Source organism: Cyprinodon variegatus, unplaced genomic scaffold (assembly GCF_000732505.1).
Source record: "Cyprinodon variegatus isolate N-32 unplaced genomic scaffold, C_variegatus-1.0 Scaffold667, whole genome shotgun sequence".
NCBI lineage: Eukaryota > Metazoa > Chordata > Actinopteri > Cyprinodontiformes > Cyprinodontidae > Cyprinodon > Cyprinodon variegatus.
In genome coordinates this window covers 343,051-370,542 of record NW_015151120.1, presented here as the reverse complement: position 1 = coordinate 370,542, position 27,492 = coordinate 343,051, and the positions used below count along the sequence as shown (strand labels likewise).

The following is a 27,492-nucleotide window of genomic DNA, read 5'->3' as shown; positions in this document are numbered from 1 at the left end:
CAGGTTTGAAATGTCAGTGACTTTTTGAATGTAGACAAGCATGTCCCAATTGATTACTAGAAATTTTCTATCATTTAAAATAAAGCTGCAATTGAGGACTTTAAACCACATTTTCAATTTCTTCTCCAGGACTGCTCATTTTGTAAATTAATAAGAACAATAAGCTGAAGTTTTACATGTTATTTTCAAAAGTTGTCGCAGCTAAAATGTTCAATATTTCAAATTTGAAATTATAATTACAGAAAATTTAGTTTTATTTTAAAATCTTTTTTCTTATTCAAGGCTGCTCGTTTTGTAAAGATGTTCAAGAAAAGGAAGTTTATAATAGCAGTAAAAAAAAAAGTTTCCAAAATTTATCTTTAAATATCAAATTCCTTCATTAACAGAGATACTTTTTCATTTCAAAGTCAAAGATGCATGCTTTGACTCAAACATAAAAAATTAATAACAGGTAATCCAAACTCCTCGAAATGATTTATGTGACACGTTTTGCAGAGCAGACATGACAAAAAAACAATTTCTTCTTAGTTTTCTCTTCAGATCTAAAACACAATGAACAGTCTTGCAGAAGAAAATGAAAACAGTTTGATGATCTATTTGTAATTTTATTTAGAAGTTAATAAAATGCACCATTGTCTTTAAAATGAGAATAATTTTTGCTAATACATTTTCATTTTCGAATTTGCCATTTCTGATGAAGTTTGGTCCCTTTTTGTCAGGAAAAGCTTTTTAAAAATAAAAAATATATATTATTTAATTTATAAATGAAACAAATTTATAAATTGAAAGTTTGGATTAACATTTTTATTTATTTATCAGTAAATGCTTCTAACCTAAAAACTCTCACCATGCTCAATATATAAAGGAGTTAACTTAGAGCATGTTGTTTGATGCTTTTCACTTATGTGGTCTAAAAAAAATCCTAATGTCTGAGAGGTATGCTCTAATGCTTAATGGGGAATTTTCTTTTTCTTTACCTTTTGTTGGATTCCTAGCTGCTCCATTTATAAAACACTGCAGTACATTTTGAGTGCTGGATTTATAAAAAAACAATGGCAAAAGGAAGACATTAAATCACTATAATCCATGAAAAAAAGCCATAAAGGATAAAGTGCATCTGGTCATGGTGAGATGCAGAGTGATGCATCTTTATTATTCAGAGCATCTTGGAATGTGAGGAGCACCACATGCTGCAACCACAATATATTTTTTCTGCTGTTTCCAATTCTTTTAACTTTTGAGTTTGTAATTAATGTTTATTAGACTTATTCTTTTCAATTATTAATCGATTCTCTATATAAATACGTTTCTTGAGGTGCACCTGGCTGCTGAAACTATTTACTTATTTGTGAATAACTTTTACAATAGCGGGGTAAACCTCTAAGATTTTTCTTAAAATTATGCATTTCTTTATTTTAACTTTAAAATTATTTGAACGCTGAGCAATTAAAAAAGTTTGATTTTAATCCTCAGCCTCTTTTTAAAAAAAACTAAAACTTTAAGGAATCAAGCCGCATTTGAGATTGTGAAGGGCTTTCCCAGTGAAACGTAATTTTGGAGAACAGTACTGCTAAACTTTTCCTTTTTTATTACATTTTTCTAAATGATGAGAGCAGATCAGAGCTGATGCGTCCAGATATGTGGACCTTTAATCTGGAATTTTTACCGTCTTCAGGATAAAATGTCCCACATTGATGAACCAAAGTAAAAGCTGAGGTTTGTTATTCTTAAAAAAAACAACAACAAAAAAACCAACTAAGCCTTAAGTTACCATGATAAGCCACTAATCCTGATTTGTAGTAGATGCCTCAGGTGTGTTTCTAATAAAAAGGTTTTATTTTTACTTCAGAGAGATAAATATTTGTGTTTCTAACACTTGATATAGAAATATCACGGACGGGTAACAACAAATTCACAGAGGTAAACCCTTACTTTCCACTTTCTCATTTTACAGACTTGTAATAGTACTAGTATACATTTGCTTAAATAAATAGATCAGTCATTTTTCTCTGTTATGCACATGTTAATTGGAGAGTTATTATCGCTTTCATAGAGGTCGTCATTCTTTGGAGTGGTTGGAGAGTCTTTTGCGTTCTCAAAGTGTTTCCTCCTGTGGAGCCTGAGGCTCTGTGAGCGGCTGAAGCCTCTCCCGCAGACATCGCAGCCGTATGGCCTCTCCCCGGTGTGCAGTCGGATGTGGTTTTTCAGACTTGAAGGACGTGTGAAGCTCTTGTCACACTCAGGACAGTCATACTTCTCCCCCAGATGGATTTTTTCATGTTCTCTCAAACGGCCGGACTGATTGAAGCTCAGGGAGCACAAGGAGCAGTGGTAAGGCTTCTCGCCCGTGTGGATGAGCCTGTGTCTGTTCATGGCTCCCGAGTGGGCGAAGCTCTTGCCGCAATCTGGGCAGGTATATGGCTTTTCACCTGTGTGGACTTTAAAGTGACCTTTCAGTTGACCTTTCTGAGTAAACCCTTTCCCACACAGCGAGCACTGGTAAGGTTTTTCTCCCGAGTGGATTCGCATGTGGATCTGAAGCGCAGACATCTTGTGGCAGTCTCTTCCGCAGAGCCCACAGCAGTAGGAACCCTTCGTTGAATTGTTTCTACTTCGCTTTTCAGCAGGCGGTGTTTGAAGCCCACGTTTCGCACCGGGTTTGTCGGCTTCAGGATTTTCTGTAGACATTTTGGAAGGAGAGAGTTGTTCAACTGTGGTTCACTGGTAGCACAAAATAAAAAAACTTTAAAACGTCCTGTATCAATACTGAAATATATAAAATATGCTATCTGGAGATTGACACTCTTCACAATCAATTTTTACCAAGCATCTGTTTCTACTGAGATTGAATGGGAGTAATGCTGCTTTATTTACTGACAGCTTAAGAGGGACAATCTTTCACTTCTTGTTTGAATATTTTTACATTTTACTTTTGAAACAAATTTTACACAGATTATTTTATACAGTACTAGTTTCTGTTAGAGAGAAACTGGAGCTGGCAGGACAGCCTCAGAGATGACTTGGGGGTTAACCTGATCTGTGCATTTCTAATGTTACTGATGTATTGTAAGTGGAGGGACAATTTAAGGTGACAGTTTATTTACCATTTAATGGCCCCTCCTCTTCATCCTTCACTGTAATCCTAATCTCTGTGTTGCTTTGCTGATGCTCCTCTTTATTTTCCTCTGGAGTCTCGCAGCTCTCTCCATCCAATGTCTGGTCTGTTGTTTCCTCTACCAGGATAAGACCATAAGACACATAAACATTACATACCGTCACCGGGAATATGTACTTCTAATAAAACAGAAGATGAGAAGTAACAGTTCCAAGTACCGTATAAGGGTTCCTCTTCTTCCTCCTCCTTTACTATTACATTCATGTGTGGAGAGGGAATGCGGTTCTCTGAAGGGTCTTCTGCTTCCTTTAGAATAACTTCTGGCTGAGGAGATGTGGTGCAGTTACGAGGCTGTGAGGAGAGCGGCTCAGCTGCTTCCGGATGGGTTGAACTTTGATGCACCTTGAAATATAGTTTCATAGTAAACAAAACACACAAAATCACAGTTTTAAAAGAGGACTGCTGTGTTTTGTTAGTACCTCAGAGCTAATGCAGCTGGTCTTTCTCTCCTGAGACGACTCGTCTGTGGCAGCTTGAGTCACACCCGACGTGACGTTGGTAATAGAGTCGCTCTTGCTCTGCAAACACGACCGTTTGTGATTTCTCAGAGTTCCTGCCAAGGAGAAGTGCCGACCACAGTCGCTGCAGGTGTACGGCTTTTCCCCAGTGTGGATCCTCGTGTGCCGCCGAAGCTCCCCAGGAGCAACAAACGATTTATCACACTGAGTGCAGCTGTATGGTTTTTCTCCCCTGTGGGTCCTCATGTGCGTCGTAAGCGTCCACTGCTGGGCGAAGGTCTTGCCACAGTCGGAGCAGTGGTAGGGGGTAATACCAGTATGAAGACGCTCGTGTCTCACAAGCGTTCCCGACAAGGCGAATCGTTTGTCACAGAACGAGCACTGGAAGGGCCTTTCTCCGGTGTGAGTCCGCTGATGGTCCCTCAGCTCAGCTGCCGAGTTGCAGCTTTTCTCACAGGCCGAACATGGAAACTTCTTCCTGGTAAAGCCTGCGACAACCTCGCAGTGCATTGCCTCCAGGTGTGTTTTCAGGTGCCAGTGTCGAGAGAAACTCTTCAAACAGATGGAGCAGTGATAGGGCCTCTCGCCCGTGTGTGTGCGGCGGTGAAGCCGCAGCTCCCCCTGACTGGCGAAGCGCTTCTCGCAGAATGTACATGGGAACGGCTTCTCACCTGTGTGGATCCTTTGGTGAATCATAAGGAGCCCCTTTTCTGGAAATCTCTTGGCACACATGGGGCAGGGGAAAGGCCTTTCTCCTGAGTGAGTACGCAGATGCCGCTGAAGCTTAGAGGCATAAGGGAAGTCTTTTCCACATACTGAGCAGCGGTGGAGGGATGGCAGCTTTTCCCTCTCACTCTGAATCAGCTTCTTAGAGGGAGCCTCGGCAGGGACAATGCCTGAGATGGCATTTACTCCTGTAGGAAGACATTAAGTGACAACACAAAGAAGAGGGACAGACAATATTTAAGTGATTCAAGGACAGCAATGTGGCTTTTAACTACTATTTAAGATATTTTAATATCAAATCTAATCAATTCATTATTTTCAAGTCCTTTTAATGAAAACAATTTACAAATGAGAAAGGTTTACCTTTAAAACTTTTTGTTTTTCATGTAAACACCCTTTATACGACTTGATTTAACTTCAAGTTCAATCAAATACAAGCTGTGAAAAATGCTTATAAATCCAGTTAGTAGGCTCTGCCACTGTAAATAATATGTAAATATGACGTACAAAACATTTTAAGTTTTGAAATTACACAAAGGGTTAAACTATCAGTTAATGAGAACAGTTCTAAGAACAAAAAAAATGAGGCTGGTGTCACTCTGGAAAAATGGAAGCACAATGACTGCACTGGTGGGGAGGAAAATGACAATTTTTTAAAGAAAATTTGATTAATCCAAAAATAAAAAATAAAAATCAATCTATTGCAAAGCCTTAGAACAAAATCTAATACCTCACAGTTTCAACTAATGAGCTGTAAATAAACGTGCTCAATACTACAAGTTATGGTCTTTTATCAAAATAAATCAATACATTTAAATTCCCAGATTAGAAAAAGAAAACATTATCTGGGAAAAAATTATCACACCACCCTTGTTTTCTTCCGTTTCTTCTTCTAAAGGTATATTACCTGAAGAACACAATGAATACGACAAAAACAACAAATTCGAACAAGTGTGTTCTAATTTGTTGGGTTTTTTTTTTTGTTTTTTTATGAATGTAAATATTAAACATTCTCTCACCCAACTGATCTTAAAAACATATTTACTTACGGATTTCAGAGAACTCCACTTCCTCCCCGTCAGAGTTGATTAGGCCCCCTACTTCTTGTTCATCTTCATCAACAAAGACCGCTGCTGGTCCAAATTGGTCCAAGTTCTCTGAACCCATTTCTTAAATATATAGTCTAACAAAAGACAAGATCACCATAACAGTATTTGCAAATGTCTCATTTCATTAGATTAATATTTTCCCATAGTCCATTAATCAAAAATATTTTTACTAAAACAGCCTGGGTATACTGCAAATAATAACAATTATTAAACTTTATTGATCTCACACTGGAGAAATGTATCTCTGCATTTAACCCATCCCCTTAGGGAGCAGTGGGCTGCAATAGTGCGGCGCCCATGGAGCAGTGTGGGGTTAAGGGTCTTGCTCAGAGACCCAGAGTGCAGGCTTTGGGATTGGGACTTGAACTCAGAACCTCATGATTCCAAGCTCAATGCCCTAACCACCAGGACGCCACTCCCCTAAATTGTCAATATTCTAAATGGTTGAAAACTGAAAAGGAGCCCTTGTGATTTTCCTTGGTACAGTGTAAGAGTGAAAAAGAAATAGCGATCTATGAAATTGTTTAATTCACTAGCTTACAATAACTGTGAGCCAATTAAGTCTGCTAAGTAGCAATCATAATTATGCTAGTACTCAAAGGGGAAACAATCTAAACTGTCCAAATATAGACACAGGTGTAAAATAAATAGATAAAATGGTTTCCACATTTCTATCACATAATTATCTGATTAGAACCTCTTTAGCTTTGTTGCATGGTGCATCAGCGTCAACTTGTCTGCTTTGCTCGGAAGGTGAGGATGTGATATTGAAAAGTTGAGGGCATTATGGAAAACATTTGTAAGATGATAAAAAAAAAGACATGCTAGCTATAAGTACAGTAGATGGGGAAGGCTTTTGTGAGTTAATGCTTGTGGAATCATTGGTGCTTAGTTTATATGTCAGTGATTGATTATTTTATTATATATTTTTTATTTCTCTTTTTTTTATTATTGTTCTTGTTTTTGTCTATATGTGGACCATAATTGCGTCTAAATAAAGAGATTGATTGATTGATTAATGCACTTCATGAAGCACAAAATCTCAACACAAACAGCACAAAGTCTCGTCCACCACCGATTGTTGGATTTAAGAGAGAGAAAAGCAGCTAATGTTCACTTCATTAAAGCAAAATGGGAAATATTCTCTGTGGGAGCATGTCAGAGTGACATACCCTGTCTTTTAATGACAGGTTTACATCTCTGTATATAGGAGCCTCAAATATTTATTAATATTTTCTTTTTATTCAGTAACCTATAATGTTACTGATTACTTATATCGCATAAATATATCTCAGTTTAATAATTAAGAATTAAGAATTTAGAAAAAGAAAGTGTATTCAGACAAAATAAAATATAGCTCCCAACGTTTCTGCATATTGTGAAAAACAATATTTTACTCTTAGTGTTATAGAAAGATCCTGTTGATACGAGAGAAAAGCGGCGGCTTATTAATCAATAGTTAGTTAGCTTACATTGATCATAGACAGCACCTTTCACCTTCTGCACCAGACTGCAGAGAAGCTCAGCAGTTCCTCTAGTGACAGACTTATACACCCCCTGTGCAAAAAGGAGCGCTACTGTAGATCATTCATCCCTGCTGCCATCAAACTTTACAATACCACTGTGAAATAACATTATACAATAACTGCTGTGCAATAACCCTGTACAATTAGAAGTTACATTCACATATTTACTGTTTACACTTTCTTAAAACCTGAGTATTTGCACTCTGAAAGCACATACCTCTATGTACATGAGATAAATGTCAATGTATATAATATATAAGATATATAATCAATACTTCAAATAACCGTCAACTAATTTAAAAATGAATGAATCATAAAATGGAGTAAAATGACTCTAAAACGTGCTTTCAGCTGACAGAAGAACTGATTTAGAGCAGTAATTATAACAAAATTGTAAAAAAAAAAATAATAATATGTAAACATTTTGCACTTAAGATAAATTATTTTTCTCTTTCAATATGCTCTATCCAGAACTCCTAAGTGGAAAAGTTTTATATTCACTTGGTTTCATTTTAGATTTCTTAAAAAGTCTTAATAAAAATATAGAAATAATCAACACATTAATCCATCTGCAAAATATTATTATTTTATAAAGATTTTTATTTATATATCCGGAGAACAGTTCTAAGAACATATATATATATATACACACACATCCCTAAATAAAGTGAATTCATCCATTGTGAGATCAATAAAGTCCTGTCCTATCTCTTATCTTGATCGATAAGATCAATCAACTTTAGATTCATTCATTATTCAATAACTTACATTCCTAATTCCATGCTGAGAGTAAGAAATTATGCTCTTTATCTGATATAGATGAGCATCAGCTAAAGCCAGTAAAGGCATAGCTTAAAAGTCTTCGTCTTCCATCTGTTACTACAATGAAGGGTGTCTGAAAGGACTGACAAATGCATCCCCAAACTCGGTCCTCAAGGCCCCCTTTCCTGCAGGTTTTAGAGGTTTCTCTGCTTCAGCACAGCTGGTTATAATGATTGCAGTAGACCAAAAGCCTGTTAATCAGCTTTCAATTAAAATCAGCTGTGCTGGAGGAAGGAAACCTCTAAAACCTGCAAGACAGAAAGCCTTGAGGACCGAGTTTAGGGATGCCTGATGTAGAGGTTTGTACTTTAAGTGAAACAAATGTGTAAACAATCTGTATAGTTTAGTGAGGGACTGTAGGGTCTCCTCCCTAGAGGACATCCACCTTCTTCACCAAGGACAACCAGTCAGGGGGCGGAAAGGAGCCCTGGATGTAAAAAAGGTGTCTTCAAATAAGACGGACAGGATTTCTGTAGCAATGAGTCTGATAATGTGTCAACATATTTTCTATGAGTCTGATAATACAATGTGAAGACAGCAGCTAACGTTAGCATTAGCTTAAGGAGCTAATTCTGTGCATCTTCAGTCTCATATTGACTGTTTTCAGTAACTTAACTTGCAAAACTCGTAGTATAGAAGTCTCTAAAAAGATAAAAGAATAAACACAGCTCTCACAGTGGACTCTGTGAGCAGAGCGGACAGAAACTGACCAGGAAATAAGTTGCTATGATCGAAACAGCGGCGGTCATCGAGCTGGTCAACGACCACCCCCACCTCTGGAGGACCAGCGATCTGTGACAAGGCTGTTCTACTGCCTCATTTATCTCAATACTTTGTTCATATATACGTACATCTATATAACAAATAAATCCGGAAGATAAATGACCAGGGTCGGTGTGAAATTAGTAAAATTTTATCAAGACCTTCTCTCAGCTCTGGCAACACTTGCTAAATCTTGCTAGCTCACTAGACAATGGACATGTTGACCCACCTCTTCATAGATGGTTCCCTCGGATAAAGGAGGCAACTTCAAATCATTAATCACGGCAAGGCGGCAATAGCTCAGTTAAAACATCAAGTCCATGCTCAAACGTTAGAGGGCAAAGCGTGAAATTAATGTAAATAAACAAATGAGTCACGTTAGATAAACGACTGATGACAACACGTTGGTTGGTGTTACCGCGAGACTTCCGCTTATCAAAATAAAAGCGCTGGAAAGTTTAACTTCGTTCATAACGCGCCTTAAAAAAAAAACAAAAAGGGAAAATACCTCACTAATGGTAGGCAGACTGAGCAAATTATAAAAATGCTTAATACGGAAGAGGATTAGGGCCAATGAAGAAATAAAAAATTCTGACTTTCAATCTCAAATTTCTGACTGAATCTCAGAATTCTGACTTTACTCTTAGGATTCTGACTTCACTGACAAATATGTGAGTTGTTTGAGAGGGCCAGTAACACATTGGTGGAAAATGATGGAATTTAGGCAACTTTTTACGTACATGAGGGCTCCCCGGTGATGCTATTTCATTAATGGAGGAGCAGAAGGTGATTAAAACAAGAGAGCTAGTTTAGTCTGTAAAACAGACATGGCTTAATGCTAAAATGTTTTGTAGCTGTCGGAGTTCTGTCAGAATTCTGAGATTAAAGTCAGAATTGTGAGAAAAAGTCAGAACTCTGAGATTAAAGTCGGAATTCTGACTTTTTTTTCTCATATTACATTGAATTAAAATAAAAAATCAGTTAAGTTTTTTTTTATTTTTTCAGTGGCCCTAATCCTCTTCGGTAGTTTAATAATTTTAGATTTAGACAGATTTATTTTGTCATTTTGTACACAATAAGTGTAAACAAAAATAAATTTCGTTTAAGAACAGCTCTGTAGACAATTTAAAGTACAGCAGTGATTAAAAAAAAACAAAACACTGATTAAAAACAGTATTGTAAACATGATTGTATAGTTACAGTTCTAACATTCAGTTTTTTGGGTTTTTTTTTTTTATATATATAATGTCTGTGTATCTAAATTATTACCTCATTATTTTTTAAATGTGTGGTTGGTTTCAAGTCTATTGAAAAAGGAATTTGAGGTTGCATTGATTTTACTTAAATAGATTCAATTGCATACTTCACAGAAGTGAATGAAAGGAAGTCATTTACATACTTCCATCCATTACCTCGATCTGAAATAAAATTTAAGAGAAGGTCATTATTTTGGTTAGAAACATCACTGCCACCCTTATGTGGACGCCCATCTTTTAGAGATGGTGACTCAAGATGTAAGACCTGTTCGGTCCATCTCCTTCATTTTACATGACACCTCCACTGCCGTGCCTTATGTTGGTGATCAGAGGGCCCATTGATGCAGGTTGTATGGCTGCCTGCCTCCCTCCTGTATCCCTTCTACTTCCCTAAAACTGTCAGTTTTCCACTTTTGAAATGAATTCTAAAAAGTAAGCTATGTTCTACACTGCATCAAAGGAGCAACAAGGCAAAACAAACTATGCTTGTTTGAACTTAAAAGATTATCTTTCAAATGTGTTCAGAGTTTGACAAATAACACATGTGTATTTGGGGTTTTATTTGTGATAAACCTGAAGAAAGTAGTAAATAAGGGTTAAGTGGCAAGAAAATACCACATTTGGCCTGCAATTACTCTATTTCTATAAAAACCCAGTGCAACCAGTTATTCTTGGTCACTTTAAAACTGAAATTAGTTAAATAGCAACCAAAAGACAAAAGACCACAAACTTAACTGGACCTTCACCTGCTGGACCACAGACTTCAGGATTTGTTAGACCAACTAAAGCCGACTGAGAGAACTGATGCCAAGTAGCTTTAGTTTAAAATGAAACAGGGACCCTTCCATGTAATAAATCAGCTGTTTGTATCAGTATAGCTAAAAAAAAATATTTGAAAAGGTTGATAATTCTCTTTAGCTTTCATAAATACTGTATTAGCATTAACAAGAAAAAAAAACAAATCAGATGTGTTTCTACAAAATGTTTGTATTTTAACATTTAAAATAACATTGATTTAGTGCAACTTTAAAACATGTATGGTATTATTTGGCATGCAGTAAACAAACTAGGGTTGTCAAAATAGCCGTTATCTTAATATAATCAATACTAAAAAAAATATATTTGCATCAAACTTATTTGCATCAGTAACTATTTAATCCATTTACATTCGCCCAAAATGTTGCCCTTGTCTGAGCCCCTGTCCCTCTCTGAAACTGCTTAACAGACCAAAAAACAAGTCCATCCAAAAGCTGCAAATAAGCAAGGACCCTTAAGCCAGTGGTCATCAATTTCTGTCCAACTAGTAGGGAAAGGGAAGGATGCTTCCTATACATAGCTCATTTAGCATAGAGTCCTTCTGAGATTCCTATCTGGCACTATATCTATTCCCACAATCCTTTGCATGACGGGACATTTAGGCAAAGTCCACCCCATGGAACTTGACACAGAGACATTATTTTTACCATGTACTCTGTGTTCTTTTTCAGAAGGCTGCCTCTCTTTGATTTGCATGTGTGATTCGGTTGCATAATAATCTCTAGAAGGCTAAAAACTGTCTGGATTCTGTACAGCAGTTCGGAGTTCCTTTCCTGCCCACAATATTGAGTTTAATGTTGTCCCCATGAAAGGTGAAGGCAGAGGAGCTAAGAGCAACAATTTACACTATTGGGATTGAGGATCTGAGCCACCACTGGAAAGCTTTGAACTCTGCAAATATGGGGAGAACATACAGCTGGTTGGTGGTGATGTTGCACCAAACTGTCGCCTACATGTCAAATACCTTTAAAAAGCAAAAAGAGTACATACCAGTTAAATCATATTTGACTCTCTGTAGCTGACAAGTCAGACACAAAGATGCAGAATAACGACAGCAAAAACGATGTGTTAAACGATGCCACATGCAATCTGCAAGTAATGCTACAGCACTGATGTTTGACAGGAATTTAAAAAAACTTAGTAAGGTTCCTGTATCTGCTAAGATTACCTTTTGTTGCCTAACGCTTTTGAAATGTTATCTCCACAGCACTAACAGAGGAATGATGGTGCTTTGTCAGTCTGAGCTTTCTCATCAAGATGAGCCTCCCAGGTCTGCTGTTCTACACCATCCAACACTCCTTTTCTAATGATGCAATAATCCATTCTAGATTTGTAAATTAACCCAGGGAAATGTTAATCAGCTGCTCAGTCAGCTACTACATAGTAAAGCAACTAAACAAACTTACCCTGATTCTCCATTATTTCCTCAGTATGCTCAGCCCTCCCAAGACTGAACAAGGTCCTGAGAAAAGTGTCACCAGGATGCTGACTTCAGTTAAATAAGCTCATAGGATACTTGATAAGGTTGATTATAGTGGTATTGGGCTCTAAGGAGCCACTAGGTTATCTCTTTCTTTGGGTTAGGTCTGGTGTAGCTATACAAAGCATTGGAGACTAGTGGACGTTAACAAATAGGTAAACTGTAAATAAAACTTTTTTTGCAGATAAACTGCATAAATTGAGCCTAAAGGAGACTTATCGTCATGTTACTGTGCAAATGTTCAAAATTTGGTGAGTAATATTGTTAAATTCTGTATTATTTAGCCCCCCCAAAAAAAACAAGCTAAAAGTACCGGACCTCTTTGGGTTTGAGGGTGGCTACCGCAGTTTGATTCTCCTGCCAATTATAAATGGTAATGCTTAGTTGATGTCTACATCATGGCCCAACTTTCAGGTATAAAACCATCTCACCCAGACACATCACCCCATTTTGGGTCAGGATTTAGACCAGAGCACTGATCAGTAGCTTTTTTTCTGAATTTTAGTGAAACCTTCAAAATTTGTCTGTGGAGCCAGAAAAAAAAAAAAAATCAAAGAATCTGCAGCTGCTGCAGTCGATCACCAGTGGAAAAAAAAAAAATTACAAGAAAGACAGAATAGGACTGAATACAGGAAAACCATAAAATATGTCCATATCTCTTTTAAAACATAACTTATTTTAAAAAAGAATTATCATTTATTTGTCCCTCAGTAGTAAGATGTATCTGTGTCGAATACACAGGGAAATGGTATCACACAATGGCATAATAATTATAAACAAGTATAAAAAAATAAAATATTTCCACAAATGTATCACAAGTACATAGAGTACTTGATACCGACCGACAATGATTGTTTTGTCTGTTTTACAAACAGAGAATCTACACTTCAGTTATCTATTTCTCTAACCCAGACTTGAATCGTCGTCTAATCGTTGATTTTGCCTTAAATTATGTCATATTGTAATTATTAATATTTTTGCCTTTAACAGCAAGGAATCTTTACCTTTAGAAAAATGTCACAAAGTGAAAATTATTTTTGACTATTTTAATTAAAATCTGTATCAAGTTTGACATTTTTTTTTACCCAAATACAAGCCGAATACAAAAGCCCTAAAATCTTAAGAAAACAAAATTTAACAAAAGGGCAACCAGTGAAGAGGAACCATTAAAACATAGGCACACAATTTAAACACAACAAAGACATCACGGTTAGCCACCAATATATTTTGGCAACCATGCTGAATCCTTAGCACATTTCCAAACACAGAAACTCTATCCTCGGCAGTAGGAATGGAAGATAGAAGAGGAAGAGTAATTTACAGCAACACTGCTGAATAGTCTATAACAGGTGTTAGATTTCCATCTTGTTCTGTTGTTTGGGTCTGCCAAGTTGCTTGGTTGGCCCAATGCGGGGCCCAGCGTGCGTCCGCTGGTGTTGCCGCAGCCCCTGCCTGTAGATGAAACTCTTTTCACACTGCCCACACTTGTAGGGTCTCTCTCCAGTGTGGAGCCTGTGGTGGACCTTCAGTTCCTCGGCTCTGGAGTAGCCTTTCCCACAGACGCTGCAGATGAACGGCCTGTCCTTAATGTGGGTCTGGTAGTGTGCATTTAGGTAGGAGTTGATCTGAAACCTCTTTCCGCAGATGGAACAGGCATAAGGTCTCTCCCCGGAGTGCTGCATCTCGTGAAGTTTGAGGGAGGAAGCTGTGTGGAAACCTCTGCCACAGAGCGAGCAGAGGAAAGGTTGCTCACCCGTATGGATGCGCTGGTGAATTTGTATGTAGCTCTCATTGATGAACCTCTTGCCGCAGTCCGGGCATGAGTAGCGCTTCTCCTTGATGTGTGTTTTCATATGCTCTCCCATCTTCTCTTTGTCTTCAAACTGAATGCCGCAACGGCGGCAGAAGAGGAACTGTGACACGCTGTGCTCGGCTGGTTCCGATCCAGCTGTTGCCTCGCGGTGTGAAGTGACGTGATGGGCCTGTAAAGCCGACTGGCTTTCGCAGTCTTTCCCACACTCTAGACAGTGCAGGGACGACCGGATTTTAGATTCCCCTGGCAGGGACTTCAAATATTCAGAAAGATCAGATGGGGTTGGATTCACCTCGTCTTCTAAGTCTGCAGCATCTTTTTGACCTATAAAAGAGAACAGAGATATTATCCATGCTTTAGAGTAAACAACAGGTCATATAGATCATTTCGATTGGCAAACGGTCACCGTTATGCAAAGGAAGCTGGCTGTTTACTGAAGTCTATATTCAAGCTTTTTACTGGAAAGTTGTGTGGAAGGAAAGGAGTTTGTATAAAAAGGCATGTATGCAACAAGGGTATCGGCAGCTTTAACAGGGATGGGAACATAAACCCATTCAAGGATTTTTTTTTTTGGAGATTCACAGTTTGTGGACTGTAGCCAGTGTTTAAAAAAAAACAACATATAGCCTTAAGGAGATCCAGAAGATGGGTTCAGTTGTTAAGTAAGGTTTATAGTCGGTTTTCAAGTAAATTTACATTTTGCATTTCACAAAAAAAAAAAAAAAAAATCATGTTGAGATAAACATAGAGGGCCACAGATTCCACGATGGTTGAGATCCTGTGTGAAGTTTCCACTTATGTAATGATTTGTGGAACCATACCATCTTTATTTAGTCCACAAGCTGTGAATTCTGCTTTTACAGTTTCTATGTTATTCTCTATTACTCCTAAGGCTGTAAAAAGCACCAATACCTGCATTACTGGATGTGGTAACACTGGTTTATTGTCCAGCAATCTAACCCCTCGGTTCTACTAGATGTGGAAGCGGTGTTTACGCCCCACGGGCCGTTCCACTTCAGCTGATGGCAGCAATTATAGTCATTCCCAGTGTTTCCACTGGGCGTGAGGCAGCTGTTATGCTTGCTGCTCCAACTAGACGTCAATCTAGAGCAGATCGTATCTGTCAGGTAGTTCATTTGGCATTCAGTTGATGAAAAGCAAAGTGAATCCAGGTGAGCATTGAATCATAAAAAAAAACTATATATTTGAACTAACTTTACTGGTTTATTGTTCTGTTTAAAGGCTACAAGAGCAATACTATAGCGCCATGATGGAATGCTGATGTGATCTGAATCTAATGCGACTTTTACACCGGACGAGCTTTGGGCAGCCAAAGCAGCTGCTTTACATGCATCTATGTTTGACGTGCATCAAGGCGCTTTAAAAGGTCTTGTAGCGTGTTTCGAACAGCAGCAGCAGCAGCAGCGCATCATGTCACATCTAAGCAGCTGAAGCAGTGGCTCTTGACCTTCTGAGCATTTGAGGAGCATGACATGCCTCACAAGCAGCAGCTGCTGGAGTTGGAAAAATTGAACTGTTGCTGCTCCACGAGCCAAATCAACCAATCAGAAAGCTGATCCGGGAGCTGGCAGGGAGACAGACACAGCACTGCTGATGCAGAACGCTATGATCACTCCATTGAAACAGTTTATTGAGGCCTGAATTAACTTAAAATGACAAAACCTGCCAGCAAAAAATGTTTGCTTTTATTATTCTGTTGCCTGCAGTTTGCACCACATACCTGAAAAACGCTAACATCTACTTTGATTTACCACAAACAGTAGGGGAAAAACCCCAAGAGGTGCCCCGGTCTGAGGCAGCTGCTGCTGGGGATTCCCAGTGACAGTGCATCACCGATTTGAGGGGATCTTAGTGCCTCCAACAGCAAAATAATATTTTCAGACAGGATTGCAATCTTGATGAACTGACTGCACAGACGAAGTTTTGAGGTGGACTTTCTCAGAAAAAAATATAGTAAAACTACTTTTTACCCACTGATCATGGCTAGTGTAGCAAAGCCGCTCTCTGCTATTTACACTTTACTGGACGCACCTTAGGCGCATCAAAGACACTCTTAAGGCACGTCTGACCTTGATGTGTACAAGCATAAAAAAATGAAGCAGCAGATGTTTTTTTTGCTACTCAAAGAGCGTCTGGTGTGAAGGTAGCATAACCACGCAGAGTTGCTCATACACGCTGCTTCCACACCTAGTGGAACGGAGGGGTAATAGACTTTTTCAAGATAGAAATTTTTGGATTAAAATGATCCCCAATGGTTAAAACAGCATCTATAAATATTAGAAATATAGCTGCGTGTAATGGATCAGTATTATTTAGAAGTTCACTTTTAGAACAGTTATACAGAAATAAAAGAACTTTTTTGATGATCTCCAGTTTGCAAAGCACTGTTGAAGGCTCTCACCAAGGTGGACTTTGAAGTGCGTTTTGAGATTCCCTTTCTGATTAAAGCCCCGACCACAAATGGAGCAGCAGTAGGGTTTTTCCCCCGTGTGGATAAGCTCGTGTCGCTCTAGTTTGTACGCATGGGGAAATTCTTTGCCACAAACAGAACAGCGGTACTCAATTTTCTCCTTGGGTTGTTTCAGGAGCTCAGGAGGGATTTCTATTGGTCCACTGAAAATCTTTCTCCGAGGACCACGCTTCCCTATAAAGAGGAAAAACAATTAAAATAGAAAAAAAGACATGACATTAGTTAAAACTACCACACCTGCTCCAAACTGTGTTTACCATTTTTGGTGTTTTATAGCTGTTTCTTCTGCCTTCACAAAAAAAAATAAGGAAAAGCCAAACACCAGGTTATTGAGAGATGTTTGAACTGAACAGTTAAATTAGGCCCTGCCTTCAGCATTAGTAAAAATCTCTGGATATCAAGTCCATATCCCCACCACACTAGCAATGTCATCTAGAAAAAACATCTCACATTTGAAGGCTTTCTTTAAAAGTCTGTGTTCATAAAAGGTTCAAACACACACAGAAATAGAATCAACATTTAGGACAACATCATTGCTTGTGTGAACCAGTCCTTCCATTAATGCTGGCCTCAATTTTAGTTAAGAGGAGTTCTGAGCTTAGAATAAAAAGCAGGAACATCAGCTGACAAAGTCCTAAGAGGACTACAGTTCAAATTTATGACAATCCACTGACGGCATCAAATCAACAAAGTTAAAGGAACTTTTACAATAAACTAATCAGACACATATTATTGTAAGATCTATTCCTGTGAGCATGACACTCTTCTGCCCCAAACAATAAAAAATGGATACAGTCATTTTCAATAAGTTAGAAAATCAATAACGTTTATTTCAGTACCACCACTAAAAATCATTTGGTTCTTAAATATAGAAGTGATGGATTAACTTGTTATAGGAGCTAATTTCTGATTTTAGGCCTCAAACTTTAATTTTAATTGAATAAATCTCGTCATTTGAAGTTATCTTGCTACATTGACAGATAATCTCACTTGTTTTGAGAACCTTTGACCTCAGATTAAATGTTTTTTTTGCTTATCATTAGATGCTTCACTTTTGCAGTGTAAATGAAATACATTAAATAAGTTAATTACACCTAGACTGATGTTTTCAAGCCTTTATTTCAGTTCATTTCCTCTCATAGGGGTTGGTTGGGTTCAGCTCACAACAGGCATGACATTTTAGATTAACTACATATGATCCATTAAAATAGCTCTACTTGAGCCATTATTGTATCTAAAAGGGGATTGATGATTATTTGCACTTTTCTCATCACATAATCTTTCATCAAATCATTGCTACAACAAAAATAGAAACTGATCAAATGTCCTAATCCACCCTGATCCACTAGGAACTATTTTTTTTTATCTGCAGTTAAAAAGTCATAACTCAGGATGTTTAAAGAATCCCCTGCAAGAAAACATCTGGTGCTTCTCTTACCTGTTGAAACACTTTTCTTTTCTACCTCAGCAGACGGTTTGGGTCCTTTCTTCCATAAAGGTCGTTTTGCTGTGCAGAAAAAAAAGTATCTGTTCTAAAAAATACTAAATCAACAATTGTGTTAACAGTTTTAAAAACACTATTATCCATAGAGAGGGATTTATCTATAGAGAAAAACAAAAAAATGAAATAAAGGGATCCAACTGATTTTGTTATCATCAGGTATCTGAACCTGGTCATCTTAACACAGTTTTAATGGTACTTCTCAAACCCCACACTGCAAAATCTTAAACAGAACTACCAACAAACTAGACCGTATATGACTAAATATATTCACATCTAGAGCTTTCTAAAATTTTCTAAAATTCCTTGTCAGATAAAATAATCCAAAGTGTCATTATTTACAAACTTACCAGTAACACAGGGGATTGTTTCTGAATTTATTTTCTCTGGTTCTGCATAGCTGCAAATATTTCTTCTTCTTCTGCTTCTCCTTGATACTTCAAAATAAACAAAAACAGTGAATCTTTAAAAGAAAAGCAACATGCTAAATGTCATATTTAACTAAAAAAGCTCTTTAAGAGCAGAGATCTCCTCAAAGCAGAAACTTTGGTCCCATATTGTGGATTCCACCTATAGCTTAATCTCAGAGATATGCTGGATCATTACCAAATTTAAACAAATCATTTCTTGGTATGAGGCACACCTATGGTAATAAAAAAAGGATCAAAATCTGTTTAAAATCTTTAAAATATATCTGTTACCAAACACTGTTCTTTTTGTCAATGATGGCGAAATAATTTTGTTGACGCTCCTGATGAGCTAAACGTGGAGCTTTGATGACTAGTAATAGGCTAGAGTTTTCCTCAATGAGACAAGACTAAATAAAAATTAGCGGTTGGTCGGTCAGACATTTAAACTGTATCATTGTGCTGTAACCTGCTAAGCAGCATCAGCAGTGCACATTCTGCATGACCACATATGGATCATGGCAGCAGCAGCAGGGGTGAAAATAACCCAGAATCGTCCGGTACTACGCGCTCAACTCTGACAAATTCTGCTCTTCCAGCTGTACTTGTGCAGATATGCGTATTTGCACATGCGTAGCTCAGAGCCTACACTTTATACTCCACACTGATGATTCACTCCTGTAAATTCCTGTTCTCGCTACTTAATAAAGTATGTGGCCTATCATCTTCTGCCAAGTCTAAAAATCCCTTTGTCTATCAATACTATCAATATTTTATTTATTCCAGTTCACAAGGGGTAATACTAAATATTCTTTAATTTCTACCAGAATTAATCCCTAAATTATATCCAAATAAAATATTTCATTTCATTCTGTTTATTTTTGGATAAAAAGCCAGGTGAAACGGTACATAGCTCTTTGAATATTTCTTTCTCATAGTTCTCATTTCTTTGTATTCAAATATGATGCAAATGTTTCCTTGTATTGTCATAAAACATTTTCTATTTTTCCTTTTAATGTCAACATTTTAGTTAGCATATTCATTCAATTTAGATCTGGATTGCCATGGCATTAAAATCAGAATCAGAATCAGAAATACTTTAATAATCCCAGAGGGAAATTACTTTGTACAAGGCAATTATGTAGGTTCTCTCTGTATTTTTTTTATATTAAAACCCTGTGAATTTAAATCTACGTTGACCCCTGAGCAGCGGTAACCAAGAGACCAATTCTCAGAAATAAAGCCAAAATTGGCAAAGTAGAAAGAAGAATGTTTTTTTTCTTTTCTTTTTTGGAGCAATTAAGATTTTATTGAACTGTGTGTAATGCATAATTCATAGTAGATCAGGAAGTCTTTGCTTTGGAATGGAAACCTTGTATGTCTAAACCATTCCGTTATTCTACATTTTGTTAGCTTGTCTTTCTGCTATATTAACAGAATAAGATCTGCTATTTTCACAGCTTGTGTGAGACACGTTTTTTTAATAAAGTAGGACATTAATTCATAAAAAAAAAAGTTTATTTGAATTCTATAAATCAAAGTTTTCTGCCCAACAGCAATGATGAACGGCACGGCAGCATTCTATACCCAGCAGTTGTATCTAGGCAAGAGCTGTCAGTCTGGTACAGGATCTGGCTGTTATTCGAAATTGCAAAGGTTAACTTTTTTTTGCAATATAAAACTGACTAAAACCTTTTTAGTCGACTAAAACCGACTAAAACTATCACATATAGTAATGACTAGAATGCGACTAAGACTAATAATAGTTTTCTTCCTGTCAAAAACAACACTGTTACCAAACCAACAAATTAAGTCAACAAACATGAGCAAAAACATAAAATCCTCTGCATAAATGCCATTAGATCAGCTAATGGAGTTTCAGGGAGAAATTCATGTACACTTACAAATCAAATGAATTTATTTAATGCTGTTTTGAACTTTTTTTTCAATAAGTGCAAAATAGTTTATCAAACTTTAATGAAGTCAAAAGCTAGACTTTTTATTCAGAAGGTACAATCTATTGTGGGTTTATTGGGGATACATCTCATTATTTTATTCCTTGAACTAAAGGCTCTACAAAGTTTTTTTAACTGGCTATTGTCTATTAACTTCTGCTTTGTAATACAAACTGGTATAGCTTGTAGTTTCTCATTGGAAGCTTTAAAGATAAAGATTTCCTCATAACACAGTTTAAACCCAAATGCCGCAGCTTAACCATGAATTGGGAAGTAGCCAAGTGAAAGAAGAGCTAGCTGTAAGACTGACAGCCTCTAGAACGAAGGCATGGTAGAGCAACCCAAATGAAAACAAAATAAATGTCTTCTAAAGAACACTTTTATAACCACATGAAACAAAGATTGTTCTGTGACAAAGTCAATTTCAGTTTTAAAATGTAAAGATAGAACCAACTATAAAGCCTGGTGCTAGTGCTATTAAACTGTGGGATGATTTAATGCTAGAGATAGTGGTGTAATGCACCAACACAAAGTCACACATAACACAGACTGAAATACTAATAGGAGGAGGAATATCTCTAAATGTGTTTAACTTCACCCCAGATAAAAAAAAACTAAGCAGTTTCAAGGAGCCAAAACACACAGAAAAACTAGCTTTAGAACGGATACAAAAACAAAGGGGGTAAATGGAAAGCTTGTTAATCAAAGGAGCTCTATCAGTTCTGCTAACTTAATATATGCAGACAAATTTATGGCAGAAAGTTGATGGCGACAGAAAGCCTGTGGTTGAGGCAATGAATGTATAAGGCCTTGGTTTATAGCTTGAAGCATGCTGGAATTTTAATTCCCTGATAAATCTTATATTGTCTATCCAAATATGTGTTTTAATTGGCAACTTAAATACAGAGCAGTTTAAAACCATAATTGAAAGCCCAGAAATATGTCATAATTTGTGTCCATAAGCAGTAGAAATATACTTTTAAGAACTGAGGAACAAGAAAAACTAACCTCCTTCATTTGTCTCAGAGTCCTCCCCACACAGCAGTGGAGAGCAGGAAGGCTGTCTCCTGATTCGTCTTCCTAAAAGATCACACACAAGTAATGTGTTGTTACACCAGTTATAGCTAGAAAAAAATATATCTAAATATCATTTTCAGTTGTACATCTTTTATGCTTCTAATAACCTACCAGTGCTAAACGGGACATGCTCTCCTTTTTTTGGGTTTTCCAAAGACTGCAGCCTAACCTTTTTTAGTCGTCTCCGTCGTGTTCTTGCTAGAAATGAAAAAGAAAACGGTTCCAAAAGAAAATCATGTTTTCTGTCTGTATATTTATTTTATTTTTCTCTAATATAGCACTTACAAGGATGTAAAGGTGAGATCTTTGTCGTCTTTATTACTCCTTCTTCCCATTTCCGTTCCTTGTCTTCCTCATCATCTTCTGTAACTTCCATGATAAGTCCTGGAGTACTGCTGTCCCTCTGGTTTTTGTCTTTCAGTTCAGAATCATCCAGAATGACTTCCTGTATTTACAACCAATAAAAAAACATCCGTTATAATAGCATAAAAGTGCACTCCATATGTGTCTGTAAAGGATGTGGTCCAGAATGAAAAGAGGGTTTTATGTTGCTTTCATTTCAATGCTGGAAGGCAACAGTTAATTGGTGCTAACAATACTTGGTGAGAAACCTTAAAACTGCAGCTAACTGGTGCCTGCCTGAAGGAAAAAGAACACATAAAAATCCACTATTTTTGAGGCTTCGTGTGTGGTCATATATTTACAAACAAACACATTTTAAAGCTTTGTTTTTAGATAAAACCCTCCATCTTCCAAAACCGAAGACACTATATTTATAACTGCTATGGTTTTTCTAATATCATCCACCGAGCACAACAAAGCTTGAGGGAAAAACAGATTTATAGTGGATGACATCACACAGCAGCGTGGAGAGGGATGGTTTTCTGATGAGGCTCATACATTTTTACCTCGCTGTCAAGCCCACATCTTTTGCTCTACAGCCATCATTTTTTGTCAGTTTGTAGACTGAAGCTTCTGTTTTCACACAGTGTCCTGGAATTATTGTTTGAGTTGTCGTTTTCCTTAAAACCCCTCCAGACCGACCAAAAAGTGACTAACTTTGAGGGGATTTTACATAGTAATTGAAGAAGCAGACAACAGAAAAGCAGCTGTGAGAAACTGTTTTTATATCATCATAAATATTTTTCTGAATGAAATACAGACATGAATTTAAATTCAATTGAAGAAGAGGGATGGCTGTCGTTCAGGATGATACAATTTTTTTTTTCAATTTTAAATCTGCAGCTTTCGTAGGGCAGTCATTTTTTGGGGGGATTTTTGTCCACCTCTTAACATGGATCCCTAAGAATGATGAGCACAAATGCAGGTGTGACGAACCAACCAGGCTTTTTCCCTATTTTAAAGGCTGTGGAGTTAAAGGCACCCCGCGGACTTTTGTGACCTAAAGAGTTGATGTATATGAGTTATTTTAAATGATTCTTCAGGCCAATATACAGCACTTGATGCTATCAATGCTACAAGCAGGGCCCCCTTATTGAAATACCATCTTAAACACATTTAAATATTTTAAAAGATGGACCACTCTCTCTAAAGACCACTCGCTTTAAAAGAAAGCATAAAAATTACCTTCTTAGATTGAGAGACTTCAGTACAATCAGACTCTTGGTCAGAAATGGCTCCTGTAAAGATGGACAAAGACATACAAACAATTTATCGGAAAGCTAAAGTGTTTGCTAAAGTAAGATATTCAGTCCAAGCATAATTCATTCATAAAAGAAGGAACCTTGAAGTTAACAGATTGTGTCATGTAAACCTGAATGAGACCTGTACAGTCCCTTTGATCTCCAGGACTAGATTGCAACAAATTCAGTAAAACTTAATTCAGTCTAAAGGCTATAATGTTGTTACTGTGCTCAAAAAAAGGGGTTTCCCTCTATGAGCATTTTCAGCCTTATGTGCATTTTTATTCTTGAAGGATGAATAAAGAGCAACAGACTCAGCTTATATGCTGATGATGTAGGTAATGTAGGAGATCACTCTGAGACCTTTCTATGTATGAAAGCGTTGATGGTTGTTAGAAATTCTTTAGAAATGGCAGTAAGTAAACATTAGATTTCACACCTGACAGAAACAAGAAAGAGCTGTAAGGTAACTCACTTCCATCCCATTCCGTCACCTCTCCATCCGAGTTGATTAAACCTCCAATTTCCTCCACTGGTTCTTGCTCATCATCCTTTTGCCCCGTCTGAAGTCTTACAGTTAGATGGAGTGCAGAGGCCATCTTTGGATGGGTACGTCCAGAAGAATGCTAAGAGCAGAGCACACCTAACATCAAAAAGTGAAGATAACTAAAAGGAGGACAGCAGAGGATTTTATCAATAGGCTTCTTGCAGAAAGTTTTTTTTTTTTTCAAATTCTATTCATTAATTTGACAGCAATACTGGAAGATGTTACAGATGTTTTAACTTTCTTGTCACTGACAGAAGTAAGGGTTTAATTGCAAAATACAGCTGTGCTTAAAAGTTTGCATGCCCTTCTATTAAAAATCAGCTGCCAGTAAAATAAAATGCATAAGTAAAAATAAATGAAAATGATAAAAAATGGAAATCATGAAACTTTAAAAGATATACATACATATGTATATATTAGGGCTGCAACTAACGATTATTTTCCATATTGATTCATCTGTCGATTATTTTTCCTATTAACCAATTAATAATTGTGTAGTCAAAGATTCCTTACAGAGGAATATTTAATTCAAAATGTTTCTATATTGTTAAATTACTTTATTTAAATGACAGCCGTCCTCTTGGGTTGGGTTACTCGAAAACTTACAGATTTTATGTGCATTAATATCTTTTTTTGTTTTGATACAAAACCATTTTTTCTGGGCTGTTAATTACATTTAAGATCAAGGCTGAAACAGTGAATTAAATTGATTACTAAAATATTTAACAGCTTGTTAAGTAATCAATTTAACAAGAGTTGATTGACTTAGGGACAGTTTATAAAACATGTAATTTTCTAATAGAAAACCCCAATCAGAGTAGTTACTAACCCAAAAACGACCATAAAAGATAAGAATCTTGCATTTAAGATAAAAAACCCTTAAATATGCTCTATTAAGAGCCCCTAAAGGGACGGTTTTAGCTACACTTGGAACCAGTTCTGTAAAAAAAAGTCTATTAAACACCTTCTTTATTTAAGTATCATCACTCAACTAATAAAAAAAAGTCAATAGATTAATAGATTAGCAAAATAATAGTCGCATCCCTGCTTATGATTATACCAGAATCAACCTTTCCTTGTAATAGTTATCATAGAACTTTTGGATTGTTTACTGCATCATGTTTTTTTTTTGTTTTTTTTTTTGTTCAGATTTATTCAGGGATAATTTAGATAGTATTTAAGATCTAACTGTAAGATGGAGCCTCTGTCTTCAATTACTATTTCATTTAACAGTTGTTGTCCACTTCTCTTTGTTTAATTTGATTTAGTAAAATCGTCCCAAATTTCTAACTAAAGTTTTGTGTAGCAGTTAAAGGAAAAAAAGGATTTAGTTAGGTTACATACCCTCCCATTAAAGAAAATGATGAATTCACACTAGTAATTAAAATAACACCAAATTTGGTTCTGTTAAGTAATTTTTCACTGTTGCTGTGGACACCTATAAATATCCAGGGTATGTTCCTTTGTAGGTTTTCACTGTCTTCAAATGAGTCTTCAATTCTAAAACCTGTGACAGGAAATAAAAAGACGTTTCTCAGAGAATTGTATTTTATTGTGAACCATCTCCTTTAATCTTCCCATAACCTTCCTTTAAACTCTATCCTAATGAAAATATTTTCTTCTCCCTTATACACTGCTATTTTTAATATAGTTCTATCTAAACGGTCTCCCTCTTGTTTAAAAACATGCTATCCATCTGTTCTTTAGAGTAAAACTCAACCTATCCTTAACCTTCCTCCTACGTCCCCCTATATAGATAACAGATCACCATCACTATCATTGCACATCATGATGAGTGGTCAACATGTAAGGGATGAAATTTTATTCACCTGAAACTAATTCTTGAAATTTCACAGACAGCTTCTCCACACTCATACATTTCCTTTATTTAATTGATAATAAAAGTGCTACTGGGGGTCAGCAGAGTTTTCCTTTTCAAAAAGATCAAACCCACTGTTCAAAATGTTGGAATTTTCAGCTGCCTCTGCCAGAAATTAGGTTTTGTTTTAGCAAACCAACAAAAAAAAAAAAGAAAGAAATATTACTGAAACAGTTTGGCCATATACCAAAAAATAATCAACTAATTTTTGTTGCTCTATATAATTAAGATTAAACCACAAGGATGTAACTGTGGGCTCCAAACCATCAGGGGACCAAGAGAAATACTCCCACTAAGGGACTCTTGGGACTTTATTGGGATTTTAAGAAATGTAGTTAATAAAATGAAAAATAATAATTTTGTTATAAGTGGTAAATATTTACTGCACTCTTTTTAGATATGCCCCTTTATTTACCAAGAAAAGCACAAAATACAATCTATAGCGTGTAGAACAGAGTATGTTTGCTTTATCCTGATTGTTTAATGTTACAATAATACTTTTTTTTTATATTAACCAATAAATAGCTGTTAAAAAATTTAACCAGAGGTATGATGTAACCACTAAATTAAAGATCAGCCTAAAAATGTTTTCTAAATTGTGAATGATGGGTAAATGTTTGGGATTTTATGAATGCACAGCTTTTAAACTGTCAATGTGTGACAGTAAGTCAGCTGGCAATTTTAAACTTTGGTCTAAACCATAATTAGTGAATTTCCATCCTACTAGCAGAATGTAATAAAACTTTGAAAGAGCCTAAAAAGATCCTAAAGTCAATGGAGGGCCGATATCAATATATGACTGGATTGTAGTTTTACTAACAGAACTGATCTTTTTTATTTTTTTTATTTTATGTGTTTCTTGTGTTTTTATGTGAGTGTGAATATGTGTATGAAAGGTGTACTACTACTGCACAAAAATTGCCCATACTGGGACAAATAAACTGAATAAAATGAACTGAATTAAAAAGTGTTTTAAAATTGCAATCAATGTGTGTTTCCAAATATTACAAAAAATATATATTATAATGATTAAATATAGACCAAAATATGTAATGGTTATGGTTTTATTATTATTTTTCCAGACAGAGCAGCCAGGAATCTTAATTTGCTATAACATTTCCTTTGGTTATATTTCACTTTTTATTTTGTTACATATTACTGGTTTCTTCTTGTGTTTCTTGTGAATAAGACAAAGAACACTAAAACTATTGTAGTTCAACCTGTGGCTGTCCTATATTTGGACCAAAATGGGGAATATTTACAAACAGAGATGACATGAAATCAATTATAACCTGGCTTCTATTACCATTTTACCAAAACAATTTTTATAGTGGCATCCTGGTCTTCATGCACCATCTATCTAGCAATGAAAATGAAAGTGATGAAGCTTCACCTACAGCAGATAGCTGCACATGGTACTCTGAATCACGTAAGATTATATTTGCAGGACTCTGTAACGGTTCCTGTTAGATTAGCTGCATCCTGGACTATGTGAATAACTCCACAAACAGCGTTGCAGCTTTCACTGCGGCTGGCTGGTGATAGAAGGCAGCGACAGCACAATTAGCCTCCGTGGGCCAAGCTAGTGGAATGTAACTGTGTAGCTAATTCTCCGCTGTGGACGTTACCTCAGTCATAATGCGCTGTGGGAGCCAGCTTTGGAGGATGGCATTAAACCCGCGACAGGAGAAATGGTTAAAGTCAAACTGAAGCGTTACTCCGGCAGCTTACAAGAACTACAAACTAATCTATTTTTTTTAGTATTATAATTATTATTATTCGGCCTTTTCTCTCGGGTGCCTTCTCTTCTTCGAGGTTTTAGATATCTTCGCCGCTGCTTACTGCCTCCTAGTTTCAGTCTTCCGAGGCGTGTTTGAACGCGTCATCTTTCTGTCTGTCAGTTCCTGTCTCCTTTAATCTGTGTGCAAGAAAAAGGTGTACATATTATGAGTTTATTTATTATTTGTGAAACTTAAACATTTCGGATTTTACTCAAGCAAAATCTATATATTTTGACCTAATGTTTGAGTTGAGTCGAATAACTTGCAT

General features: G+C 36.5%; 1 protein-coding gene across 1 annotated transcript; it reads right to left on the bottom strand.

The window, feature by feature from the left end:
- Positions 1-52: 52 nt before the first annotated feature.
- LOC107097047 (zinc finger protein 845-like) lies at positions 53-27,284 on the bottom strand. The gene is made up of 16 exons (XM_015394016.1): positions 27,072-27,284; positions 23,493-23,643; positions 22,962-23,014; positions 21,660-21,819; positions 21,486-21,572; positions 21,306-21,377; positions 18,286-18,372; positions 17,873-17,941; positions 16,366-16,608; positions 13,486-14,267; positions 11,641-11,668; positions 5,409-5,528; positions 3,595-4,547; positions 3,334-3,517; positions 3,105-3,233; positions 53-2,678 (listed from the first exon to the last, which is right to left on the bottom strand). The coding sequence occupies exons 1-16, from the start codon at positions 27,078-27,080 to the stop codon at positions 1,996-1,998; spliced, it is 3,810 nt and encodes a 1,269-aa protein (XP_015249502.1). The 5' UTR covers positions 27,081-27,284; the 3' UTR covers positions 53-1,995.
- Between the last annotated feature and the right edge of the window lie 208 nt (positions 27,285-27,492).

Bases quoted from the DNA above. Each gene is read 5' to 3' on its own strand.
- LOC107097047 (XM_015394016.1), bottom strand. The intron at 23,015-23,492 runs GTGAGTTACCTT...CCATCTTTACAG, and splicing joins GGTGACGGAATGGGATGGAA to GAGCCATTTCTGACCAAGAG. The intron at 3,234-3,333 runs GTACTTGGAACT...TTATCCTGGTAG, and splicing joins AGAAGAGGAACCCTTATACG to AGGAAACAACAGACCAGACA.